Here is a 13758-nt window from a genome sequence, read left to right on the forward strand (position 1 = left end):
GAAATTTCTATGCTACTAAATATTCCACAGTCAACTGTTAGTGGCATTATAACAAAGTGGAAGCAGTTGTGAACAACAGCAACTCAGCCACAAAGTGGTAGACCGTGTTAAGGGGCAGAGTGGGGTCAGCACATGCTGAAGTGCATTTTGTGCAGAAGTCGCCAACTGTCTGCAGAGTCAATAGCTAAAGACCTCCAAACTTCATGTGGCCTTCAGATTAGCCCTACAACAGTTCATAGAGAGCTTCATGGAATGGGTTTCCATGGCCGAGCAGCTGCATCCAAGCCTTACATCACCAAGTGCAATGCAAAGCATTGGATGCAGTGGTGTAAAGCATGCCGCCACTGGACTCTAGAGCAGTGGAGACATGTTTTCTGAAGTGACAAATCACGCTTCTCTGTCTGACAATCCAATGGATGCGTCTCGGTTTGGTGGCTGCCAGGAGAACGGTACTTGCCTGACTGCATTGTTTCAAGTGTAAAGTTTCGTGGAGGGGGGATTATGGTGTGGGGTTGTTTTTCAGGGGTTGAACTTGGCCCCTTAGTTCCAGTGAAGGGAACTCTTAAGGCATCAGCATACCAAGACATTTTGGACAATTTCATGCTCCCAACTTTGTGGGAACAGTTTGGGGATGACCTCTTCCTGTTCCGGCATGACTGCGCACCAGTGCACAAAGCAAGGTCCATAAAGACATGGATGAGCGAGTCTGGGGTGGAGGAACTTGACTGGCCTGCACAGAGTCCTGACCTCAACCCGATAGAACACCTTTGGGATGAATTAGAGAGGAGACTGCGAGCCAGGCCTTCTCGTCCGACATCATTGTCTGACCTCACAAATGTGCTTCTGGAAGAATGGTCAAACATTCCCATAGACACACTCCTACACCTTGTGGACAGCCTTCCCAGAAGAGTCGAAGCTGTTATAACTGCAAAGGGTGGGTCAATCCAATATTGAACCCTATGGACTAAGACTAATGCCATTAAAGTTCATGTGCGTGTGAAGGCAGCCGTCCCAATACTTTTGGCAATAAAGTGTATATTCTCTAGGATCTCATAGATCTCATTGGATATGTTCACGTATTTGGAAGATATAAAGATATTTTACATTTTTATCTGTAAAATTCAATAAGAACTGCCTCAACTGTTTAGTCTTGAAATCCTTTAATATCAGTCTTGCAGAATTAAATAGCAATTCCAGTTTGATTTCAAATTATTTTATTCTTTATTAGACTTCTTTGTTCCTTATCATCAAAAGAAACCATTGAAAAGAACGAATGAGATGCAAAGTCTGAAACATACTCCCCACCCACCCAAGGTGACTTCTGGCAGACATTTAACATGCATGGAAGACAAAATAGTGACAAACTGCTCTGCTTGGGTCCTTTGAAGGGACAGGGACAGTTGGGATGGATAGGAGGCAGGGGGATGTAGCTGCTCACAGAGAAAGAAGGTGGTGTTCATTAGATCTGAGATTTCCAGAGAACAGGTACATGTCCACAAAATTGTATACGGTGCTCAGAGCTTCCAGCAATCAGTCACCCAGTCTTGTCTGCGCTACTGCATCTGTGCCATACTTTCTCCACAGCCAACAGATGGATAAATTCCCATGTATGTCCTGTGGATGACATCCTTCTCCCAAAGGTGCAACTATAGCCATGCAATGAAGTCCAGCTGCAGCACGGCCAAGTACAAAGAGATAACAAAATCACAGCCCCCTCTTTAAAGTTGCAAAAAGATTTATCCAAGCAGGAAAGATATTTGGCAAATAATTTGGGTAAAGTGAATATACATCTAATAGACGCACCTGTGCCACATTTCTTTGATTTTTTTTGTATTTTATTTTAGGGTGGGCCAGCACCTTGAACATAATTTGGCTTAAACTTTTAATTTAGAAGAACCAAGTACCTTCTACACCAGCCTCTGTCAACCTTTTTCACATGGAGGGACCCTTAAAATAAAGTTCAGGTCTCAAGGAGCTCCTGCCAATAGTTATAGTATCCACAGCTCCAGGTACATTAGTATGGTGATAGGGGGGAAGAATGTTCTTACATTGGAGGCCATTGAAAAAAACAGCCCCTTACTGACAGCTAAAAAAGATCATTGGTGTCATTGATACTGTAACTTACATGAGAGGCAGAAATTGCTTATTGCTCAAGGAACCTCTGGCAGCCTCTGGAAGAACCCTAAGGTTCCACAGACCTCTGGTTAAGAGGCTGTTCTTCAGTTCTGTCATTCTAAACTTTACTGTTGCACACAGATCATATTGTGTAGTTTTCCACAGAGCATACTGATAACTAGATCAAGGGGTAACTGTCAGCAAAGAAAAGTGGGAGCTTCCACTGGTGACTAGTTCTTAAAGATGCATATTCCATGCCATTCTTATCTTTGCCTCATTACTAATGAGTTAAAGACCTGAACCAAACAGCTGTCCTGACACCTAGCAAACAAATGCTTTTTGCAGGGCAGTGACCTACCAAGTAGCAGATGAAGGATAAGGAAGGAGGTCCTGGAACATGCGACTTTAAGAACAATGCAGCAATGACGGCTCTCAAATTTACATCATGCCAGGTTCCTTTTGAACCTACATCCACCTATGATCACCTACCAGTTTCTTAAATCATTTGCGGCATGATTGCTGTGGCAAGATGCCAGTTCCCAGTTCCGTTCAGCTGAATGCAGCCAGTAAAGGGAGGTATCTTTATCATACTTTCATCACTCCTTTTTTTTTTTAAAGAGAAAATAGGAGGGGTTGTGAGCAATAGGGTTGATTATAGATCTTTCTCCTGGAAAAACAGGGACTAGGAAAAATTCACACAACAGTGTTCACCCATAAATAATATATTAATGAAATTTCAGTTCTGGATAACTGATTGGGTATTTGCCAATATTGCAGGCCAGGAAAATGACATTTTGCAAATCTTACCATTATGGAGTCCAGTGTTCTGCAGATTTAATATAATAATACTGTGCAGGTCTTCTTCCATAGAGAGTGCTGTAGTCTGTAAATCCTCCTTATACATTGTACATCTACATGTCTGGGGCTGGAACAGGACTGAGCAAAGCTTTACAGACTGTTCTCACATGATAAGGCTTGTGTAACAGTCTTTATAGTAGTATCAAGCAATACAGTGTAAAATAAACTCGAATATCCCCTATCATCTTCTGCTCTTTGGGCAGGTACCTAGAACGGTACCTGGACAAGCTTTTGTTCCCTGTAAACTCCCCTCAATATATGGCTGTGTGTGAATTGTGCCCACGTGTGCATATATGAAAGTCACAACATGCATAGACGGGCTCTTGTAATGCCCGGTGAAAGCCTGCAGACGGCCTTATGCCATCTAAATACACGAACACCCCCATCCCCACCGTATTGCCGCAAACCGCCATGTGCGACCTGTTTTGTCCAAGGCCACGCCATGATTGCACAACAATCAAACAGTGACATTGTACTTAACTGATAAATGTACAGTGACTATTTTCTAGAAAATAAAAGGACTGACAGTGTGCTCCTTGCTATTAGCTTCTGAGTTTTGGCGTTGGTAACGTCCTTGCAGGTGGTGGGCAGCACAGTTGTGGCTGACATGCGGTGGCCACTGGATGCAAGGGTCAGAAAAAGTATGGTCTACCAGGCCTTAGACATCCAGACCAGTGAAAAAGGAAGAGTAAAATCAGTGTGTCCCTGAGTCAAAAGCTCTTACCAAATCATTCCCTTTTTTTTACCAGGTAGGGGGTCAGAGTCCACCTCCCTGCTTTGATATGCATAGTCTCCAACAAGCCAACCTGCTCTGCATCAGATACCCTGCAACACATTGCCTTTCATTTATACAGTGCTGTACATACTTATACATTAACATATACAGTGCTGTGTATACCTACGCAGAGTCCCATGTCTTGCCCCGACTGCAAACATATACTGTGCTATGCATACTTGTTGATATATCTACAGAGTGCTGTGCATACATATACATAGCTCTGTGCCCATAGATCTATACTTCACCCCCCATATAGATGTGTCCTGTGCTGTACACCTATATTTATCTACAGTTCTGTACATCCATGTTATATACCAGACTTTGTACACAGATGTGTGCAATGTGTCTCAGTTTTAAATGCAAAGACCCTTTCCCCTGCAGTATATATAGAATAATATTACATGTGCATAGATTTCCTCTCCATTTGTGCATTTTTTCTAGGCTACAGAATTGTCAGTCCAATGGGAACCAAGTGAGTGTTGGCTCTGCTATGAGAGTGTGTAAGTTCCATGTGTAGCCTTTGGGGTTTGTGTGAGTGCATAGAGTATAATGCCATGTATTGAAAGGACGTAAAATGTAGAATGATACGGAATGTGCATGTGACTGTGAATGCTGATTGCATGTGAACTATTGATCTGTAGTGATCTAATTTAAATAGGTTAAATGGTGTCTTTGTAAACAACCTGAACCTGACTTCAAAAAAACGTTAGTAATCACACACACACAAAAATGTATAGTAGTAGCCTTCATCAGCAGCTCATGAATATTGCCATTCTTTAAATGTAACAAGCTTTTGGCGACATATGAAGACTTGCAGATATATATTTAGGAACCTGATGCAGGTCTTCTATCACTAAGAAATGAAATTTATAGGAACAGTTCTACAGTAAGTATTGATATTTATTATCTGTTTTCCTGGCATCCAGTACCCATATAGGTACATACCATGCTGACATAGATATGTGTGAATGGTAGTAACCCCCTGCAAAGGCTATCCCTATTTGCCACCAGCCATGACAGTTGACTATAAATACAGAAAGAGAAAATAAGAACTAATCTTGTGTTTGTGGAAGCAGCATTGTGTCTTCTGTATATGCTGAGATACCATAGAAAAGTACATTCTACCAGTTTAAAGTTTGGCAAAGAAAAAAAAAACAATGACCGTATGCTACTTGATCCACAGGTTGCCTTGTAACTCCTCTCAAGAGCCTCTCGCAGTTCTTTACTCTCTTACTGGATTTATACAAAAGCATCCTGTGATAGCCTATCAAAGCAGAAAGATAATAGAAAAACAAATACAAACTGTATTACAAACTGTGCTTTGGTGCTGCCTGCTTTTAGGCTGCTGTCCTATGCGCACTACCTTATATTAAAAATAGCGATATAGACATATTAGACAGTGGATGATCATCTGCAGGATTAGGCAGGGATCAGAACTCGTATAAGGGAGGCAGGCTATCAGACAGTTTGGAATTGATTCTGCTAATAGCATACTGATCCATGATACAACGGCAATACTAAGGTTATCTGCAAAACACAAGAGTGAACTCTATACCATGTTTGTGTGTGTGTGTTATCCATATAACCAATCATTGTTTAAGTTCTTTGGCTAGATATTATATCCCATCATCCATTACCTGGGTTTTTGACAGCTTCAGCTAACAGTCAGGGTATTTACGGGACATTTCTAACCATATTGGTTGTCGTCAGCTACACCTGATCTGTGCCAAACCAACACCACTGGTTCCTATTGAAATGACGTACCCAGAGAACAATTAACTTGGTAATTTGGACTTTGTCTCTAGCATTTTTCATAATCATGGCTGTACACCTATTTAGGAAGATGACATAACTGAATGAAATGAATAGTGAAATGTCTAGGTATGGTTCATATGTGCTTTTTAATACCCCCATTATGTTTCATTAAGACCAACCCTTCTATGACCCTTTTGAAGCAATGCCTTCAGTGGTCCATTAAGGTGCTTGTAAGGGGTGTCAATCTGTGTTTACAAAATGGGAGGATTTAAGTTGTGCGGTTCCGGCTGAAGTATAAGCATGTAGCAAATATATGCAAGGTTTGTTTCAATGGATGTCATGATCTTGTACAATGTCACCATTGTGCAGCAGCATCTTGTGTGGTGTTGACATTGTGTTACGCATGAATACTGAGATGTGATTTGTGTCTCCTTCAGCTTGCCACATGGAGATGAGTTGATTGTCTGGTATATTGGGACTGTGAGGTGTCAGTATGAGTGTGGTGTCACAGTGTGTTTGAAACATCACTAGTTCCAGGAGAATACCAGACCCTACAAGCTGGAAATCCTGACAGTCTCCTGGTAGTATCTGGCAGTAACACTGGAATTCCTCAGGATGCCTGGACTGGGCGATGATGGCTCATCCGGTGTGTTGGCAGGGGGAGTGGGGATGCTGATGATGGCAGCTGTCAGATCAGACTTTTCACAATTAAGCTTCATGTTCCCGTGGGTTTTGGCGTTGAGGCTGGAACGGCTATGTAGGCAGGGTATAAGAAAAGACAGAAACAAAGCAACGTTAGATGTCTGAACAAAACAAGGCAGAATGCACTGCAGTGCAGCCAGACACCTATTTAGATGAGCTCATTGTTGGCAGTCAGCTCATTTGCAGCATGTTGGTCTTAATGTACTGACTACTGGGCATTTTTTCATCAAGCAGTCAAAGTGTATGCATAGGCAAAACTTTTTTACTTTAGGATAGAGCAGGGATTGGCTAAAACCTTGTAAGGGGAGAGCTCCCTTTGGGGAGATTTTCTTTCTTTTTCTATCTCAGAGACACACTGTCACCAGAAAAGTGTCTCCTTTGGAAGAATTTAGCTCTATTGCTGTTCCAGTGACAGCTGTCAGTTTTGGATTTTCCAGCACTCTCTGTCTCAGTGATAATGGTCACCAGGACAAACAAAGGGGGTGAAGCTACACAGCAGAGGCACAGAGCCTATAACAGAAGGTAAAATGTCTATGTCCCAGGTAAGAATATTGCTCAAAGGTTTTAGAATCACATAAAAGATCTACTGAGGGTGGTTACCCATCTTCTGAATTAAAGAGGTATTTTCAATCTGGACTGGTTCGGTCCTGTGATCCTGCAGCTCTGTATAAAGAAACACTCGACAATGGGCATGAATTCCAGGAGTCATGTTGTCACTCATAGGTTCCCATAGTCCAGTAATTGTCGCAAATCCCTTCTCTCCCCTGCAGCAGCCGCTCGCTGACACTGGGGTGGCCAGAACTGCAGGATCATGTGACCAGACTAGAGCAGATTAAAAAAGGTAAGTACACACATCTGTTTTTACACAGGATGGGCAGAATAGGAAGGAGGAGGGAGAATTTTTTAAGAACAGTTATTCCACTGCCCTTTGTCGTTGTCGTCCCACCCCACCGCACACACACCTAATTGCTGAATTAAAACTTCATTAACTTATCTAAGTACACAGTCACATAACATGCCCGGTCATGAGTCTTCTTCAATGAAGAATAAGAGGGTCCTTCTTAGTAACCATGTCATTGCCTGGGAGATAGGAATACTTCCCATTGGCTGTCCAGTGGAATAGCTGAATTAGTATTTTAAGAACTTTGGTGAATGGGTCAGAGGGAGTTAGGCTTTGCTTGGAAATGGGCTTTCCGCTCAATTATTCTGAATAATTAATTAACAAATGTATTTAAAAATAGAGTATATTCATGTTAACAGCTTGTGGGAAAGTTATTGTTTGCTAACATGAACTGAGGTTTTCTGCCATTCTTCCTCAATCTGAACACATGGTGGCACTGTGCATATATTTTACACGGCCAGATCAGCAATGAACTGGTTTATGTAGGTTGTGGGGTCTGTTTCTAAAGATGCAAATGTTACCTGTCGCCCCCCTTTGTCTGTCTGCTCAAAGTCACGATCCTCACTAGTTATGATTTTCGAATACTGGTCACATCCAACAGTATTTGTGTGATCTGGCAAATCTTGTTATTTTTCATCATTTTCTGCCCATCCTTAAAGTAAAACTAAAGGCAAAACCTTTTTTTAAAATTTCACAGAGTGAAGAGGGATTATAACAGCTCTCAGCTTATTAGTGCTGTCTTTGTCCCCATTAGGGAGATTCACCCTCTCTATTTGTTCTATTTACTGTTATCTCCGAGAGTGAAAGAAAATCCAGAATTTTGGGTTGTCCCCAGAATAGTAATAAAGAGAAAATCTTCCAATGGGAATACTAGTTCTGGTGATCCTGGTGGCACCAAGGGATTACCTCACTTTGAAGAGATTTCCTCTCACTTCCTGTTTTGGTTATGGGAAAGGAAGTAAAGGGAAATTTCCCATAATGGGGCGCCGATGGCAAAAAACCCTACAAACTGACAGCACTTATAACCCTTTCTTAGTCTATCCAAAATGAAAAAGTTTTGATTTTAGTTTTACTTTAATATTATATTAGCCAAATTAAAGTTTTGATTTCTCAGCATAGTTTCACTTTTCACTTGGGGAGTCTCCCTCCTCTCCTTACTTCTTCTGCTCTATTGGTCAGTTCGATCAGTTACATCGTCCTGCATCTCCCCCCACAGATTCTCACTCTGCTCCTACCAGTCCTAAGCACTCCCTTTGACCATTTGTTTGTCAGTAGGGAGGCTGAGAGGGGCATAGCAGAAACAGCCCACTCCTGAGCCCCACTTCTTCTGTGCCGTGAGGTCTGGCCACTCTGCATGGTCAGATTACACGTTAGAATCAGTCAGAAGTAGGGATATACCTCTGTCTGCTGCACTCCCTTTCTGCACAGACCCCTTTCCCCCTTCCCCTACTGGCATTGTTGCCAGCCTGGATGCTGAGATGAATGCTGGCTTCCTGCACAGAACCCACCCGTTTCCCTGCTCATATTGACAGAGATGATAGAAGAAATGACAGGCTACCTAAGAGCATGTCTGCTGCTGCAGCCATTTCCTACTCAGCCTGCTCTCAGAGGCCATACCTCCACCTTGCCTGTAGGCCCCTCTCTTATCTCCTGCCTGCAAAATGCGCTCCCTCAACACTGCACATGCATATTGCTCATTTATCAACAGCTGTGCACCCCTCTGTAACCACGCCTATATCCCCTCATTTATATTTCCCCCTGCTCTTACTCCATGCCCCCTTCCCAACATTCACTCTAGGCCTGCTGTACGCACACCTGCACCTCTTTACACCTAATGTTCTTAAATCTAATCCTTACCTCCTGCTCTCATCACCACACTTGCATGCCCCCATCACCATGCTCATGCCACCCCAACCTTGCTCGTTCCAACAAGGGCACATTTTTGCTAGTCAGGAATAAAAAAAATTGACAAAAAAACAGAAGATTCCCTGCACTTTCACTTCTAGTCTGTTGATTCATATGTACAGTAGTACTTCTGTCAATACTTTTTTGCTATTTTTGAAATTAGTATGGAAAAGTTAAAGTCTCTGTTGGGTTGTTACTACTAATCCAAAAAAGACATCAATTAAAGAGTAACTCAGTAAAAACAAGATTTTTTGTTACTGTAAAACCGATTTCTCGGTTCATTGATGGACATAGCTTCTTCTGATTCTCGACCATAGGGTTTATAGCGCCATCTGCAAGAGTAGGACACTAGGCAAAAAAAGAACACAGCACCACCTATAGGCAGTCCTAGCTGGTTTAAACACCCTCTCTGCTATAGGCAGGCAGTAATTCACAAAGCAGTACAAGTAAAAACGTATCAAGGAGAGGGGCATGTTCTTCGTCTATCAATTAACTCAGAAAAGGATTTTACAGTGCGCAATTTTGTCATCATTGACTGACACAGCTTCTCATTCTTGACCACCTTTGGTAAAGGTGTGCTCAGGCGACCAGGTAGGCACCTTACAAATCTGAGACACAGACATCTGATGTCGGAACGCCCATGAGGTATTATTTGCCCTGATGGAGCGTGTGGAATCGGGAAAGGGAGGAGCCTGACCTTTAATGGCCACCCCGGTCCAGGATGGGCTTGTCGCAGCCAACCCAGTACATAGCTAAAGGCTATGTACGCTTGTTAGCCAGGCTGGGGTGACTACTGGATCTGTATTATTCAGCTTGTTGCCCAGCTCAGCTGTTGATTGTTACTGGGATTTTGTACTGTGGAGTCCTTCAAAGAAAAATATGAAAAAAAGGCCATGGAATCACAGGTCTCAGCAAGGAACTAGTTTTTTACTCCTAACACTATGAAGAACTGGCCTGCCTACAGCAGAGAGGGGGATTATACAAGCTAGTACTACCCAAGAGGTGCTGTATTTTTTTTCTGCTGCTTCAGAACTACGAAGGGGCACTTCAGACGTTCCCAATCCTTGTAAACAAATTTATTTTAAAAAAGCGGGATAAGGAAAAACCTTAGCAGACTGAGCTGACTTATGTATGCCAAAGGGGATGGCCACTTCTTAGCAGCCATAGAGGTATCCTCAATTTTTAACGTTTCTTGTACTAACATAGTGATTGCGGCCACCCGCCTTGTATGGCAACAGAGGCAGAGGACTCATCCTTATTATCCGTGGAATTGGGGATCACATCTTTAGGACACTCAGGAAAAGCTGGACCTGAAGCGGTAGCGCTTGACTCAGGCTCAAAAACATCCAAGGAGCTGTGCTAATTCGGGGGACACTTTTTGTTCTCCTTGTGACTGAACATCGCCTCCACCTGGGAGACAAAAGACTCGAAGACAGTGCATTTAACAGGACAGAAGACTCAGAAGATCCCACTGCCTCCACGAAGGGATCAGGAGGGGAAGTGTCAGACTGAAACTCCATAGGGGGCCCCCATGGGAGTAATGGACTGCTAAGAAAAAACCCACCGAGAGGAGGGCAGTAAACATCCCAAAAGTGGCCACAGTAGAGAAGGGGGGTACCCCAGAAGGACTCACTACCAGGCCAAACACAGGCTGTTGAAGGGAACACTGTGAGCCGTCTGCATTGTCAAGGTCCAGAAAAGGGAGGCCACATGGAAAGCACACCAGTCAGTGCAGGAGAACAGAAAACTGCCACGCACTTGTAGGGCAAAACACCAGGGAACAATAAAATGGTCACTGCCATGAGTCTCCAACAAAATGGCCATGCCGTAATGGCTACTGGCTCAGAAGGTCACCCATGTAAATAATCCAGGCCATAGAGCAGAACCAAGCAAAAATGGCCACTCCGCCAGTCTACACAAACATGGCTGCCACTGCTTTATCTCTAACAAAATGGCCACCATGCAAAGGACCCATAGTGACTATGAGTAAATAGCCAACAGCCATGCCAGAGGAAATGGCGGTCACTGGCAGAAAGATAGTGAGACCCCTGGTCCGCATCGAGACAAATACACACCAGGGCCTTGGGTCCAGGGGTCCCCATCCCAGGGTCGCAAATTGCTGCTTCACAGAACAGTGGAAAAGGACCCTGGAGCTCACAGGCAAGAGGAGAGGGAGGGAGGGCAGAAGGGGAGGAGACTGACAGGAAAGACCTGGAGTGGAGCAGAAGTCCCTGCAGAGCCAACCACCCCAGGGAGCACCCTGTGTCATGCCTGAGGAAGGGAGTAATCCTTCCAAAATCTGCCTCCTGCCATGGTGGGGGGCTGTTGGCCAGGGAGGCACTGTGACATGGATGACAGGTGCCAGGTCATATGTATTCCTGTGAGAGGTTTAACTTGCTGGCTGCCCCAGTCCTTGATGGGGCTGTCGCAGCCCAACGTGTACAGTAGCTAAATGTCTTTGTGTGATTGCTGGCCAGGTTGGGGTGGCTACTGAATCTACATTATCCAGCCTGTTGCTGTTGATTGAAGGACTCTACAGGAAAAAATCCCAGGAACAAAGAAAAAAAAAAAAAGACTATGGAATCACAGGTCTCAGCAGGGAAATGGACCCTTACTCCTAACACTAGGCAGAAAGAACTGGCCTGCCTATAGCAGAGAGGGGGTTTTACCAGCTAGGACTGCCCATAGGCGGTGCTGTGTTCTTTTCTTCCTAGTATCCTACTCCTGTAGGTGGCACTATAAACCCTATGGTCAAGAATGAGAAGAAGTTGTGTTTGTCAATGAACGTAAGACAAAATATATCACATATATCCATTGATAAGCTATCAAAACAAATAAAAAAAAAACCCTAAACACCTAAAAGTGACTCTGTCTATGGAAATAAATCTTGAATCTAAGGGCTAGCCGCAAAGAAAATAATCAGTATTTACCTGTCCCTCTGCCCATGTCGCTGATCTCCTCTTAGTTGAAGAGATACAGTGAATTAATAATCTTCAGCATCTTACACACATTGGGGTGTATGGGATTCCTGGTTCCCCTCTGAGCACTATGATTCAATGTGCTGGTTCCTACGTAACTAATGTGTCCTTTAGTCACATATCAGCCATTGGGAGGAACCATGGAGCACAGAGAAGGACAACACACGAGTAACGATTTCCTGACAGCATTCAGTAAGAGCTCCAAACGGGTTGACCCAGAACAGATATAGACAACTGCATAGTGTTACACAAGCTGTGAATAAATATCTAATTTATATATACTGTATATATTTATAAATTAGATGTTTATTCACAGCTGTATACCGTAGTGTGACTACCCACCAATAGCAATGATACAAAATGTCAAACAATATTACTCCTGCATATCCACTGTAGAATGATATTTTCCTTTATTATTGTATATGGCTGACAACAAGGTATTCATTGTCTAACATATTTTTAGATATACCTGTCATCTTGTAAGTCTGCAATTGTTGCAGTATGCTGCATATTTCTTCATATATGCTTATGTTTGAAATTATTAATAAAAAATATTGGGGGGGGGGGGGTCGTGGTCTGTGCATGGAGGTAGAAGCAGCTTGCTGACCGTGCTCCTGTGAGACCCGGGGATATCATTGCTCTTGGACTCCCTACCTCCTTACTTCGGGTCTCCCATGGACCGAAGGGGATTCAGCACCTCCAGCCACCCACCGGTACCGGGTTCCACGACTTCCAGTCACGGCATTCCAGAGTTCTTCACACTGGACGGTCAGGCCTGCTCCTCCCACACTACTGATAAGATGGCGGCCGCAAGTACATGTGGTCCTGCCTCAGCCAGCTCTCAGACCCTCTCGCCTATCCCCAGTCCAGTCCTGCAGCCTGCTGAGTGTACTGGGCAGTGTCCCACCATGTCACCTCCATCCTCGCCCGCTGACAGCCATGGGCATGAGGACTGGGACCTCCAGGACCACTTCCGTATTCTACCCACCCGTACTTAAATGGAGGCCTATGTGAAAAGCCTTGAACAGGGGTATTGCTTCGAGCTTCATTCTCTCAAGGCAGAGCTGCAACTCGCTGTCTGGCACTGCGACAACTCAGGAGCAATGTTTAGATGCCCATGAAGACTAAATTGCTCAGCTATTCCTCCTCCATGAGGATTTGGACAATCGCAACCGACGAAATAACATTAGGCAACGGGCACTGAAGACCATTTACCAACGGTTCAGGGCATTTTTATTGGTCTCCTAGGCACTTCCAACTCTGTGGATCTGGAAATAGACAGAGTGCATTGGGCTTTAGGCCCCACAATCCCGACCCTATTAAACCTAGGGATGTCATCTGTCGGGTGCATTTTTAACGTGCCAAAGAAGACATCATGAGGAATGCTCACGAGAAAGGTCAGTTGGACTTTGTTGGTGCGTCCATTACACTTCTCCATGATATCTCTCACTATACCCTGGAAAAAAGCTTTGCTACAGGAACACAACATCTCCTGTTATTGGGACTTCCCGTTCCAACTGAAGATCTGAAAAGAAGGCAAGCTAGTCACCATCAGATGTCCTTCTAATATACCCACGGTGTTATCCGCTCTTCACCTCCCTTCCTCCCTACTCTGGATTGGCCTTGGACCTATTCCATGCCACTAGGATTTGGACACTCCCCTGCCTCCCTACCAATGCAGTCAACTACTTCAAGCTATAGGCCATCGGTGGAGTCCGAATGCCCCGGTTGATGTGCATCTGTATGGACTTCATCAGTGTTTCTGC

The 13758-nt window shown here is 44.0% G+C and overlaps 1 protein-coding gene across 1 annotated transcript in view; it reads right to left on the minus strand.

Annotated features, from left to right (window-relative positions):
• Positions 1-1197: 1197 nt before the first annotated feature.
• KCND1 (potassium voltage-gated channel subfamily D member 1) overlaps positions 1198-13758 on the minus strand; it is a 127138-nt gene continuing 114577 nt past the window's right edge. The window contains exon 7 of the mRNA XM_089675241.1: positions 1198-6259. Within this exon, the coding sequence (XP_089531367.1) occupies positions 6058-6259 (202 nt within the window). The 3' untranslated portion in view covers positions 1198-6057. The remainder of the gene's footprint in view (positions 6260-13758) is intronic.

Source organism: Staurois parvus, unplaced genomic scaffold (assembly GCF_062004578.1).
Source record: "Staurois parvus isolate SC_StPar_1 unplaced genomic scaffold, SC_StPar_1.0 ptg000154l, whole genome shotgun sequence".
NCBI classification, from domain to species: Eukaryota; Metazoa; Chordata; class Amphibia; order Anura; family Ranidae; genus Staurois; species Staurois parvus.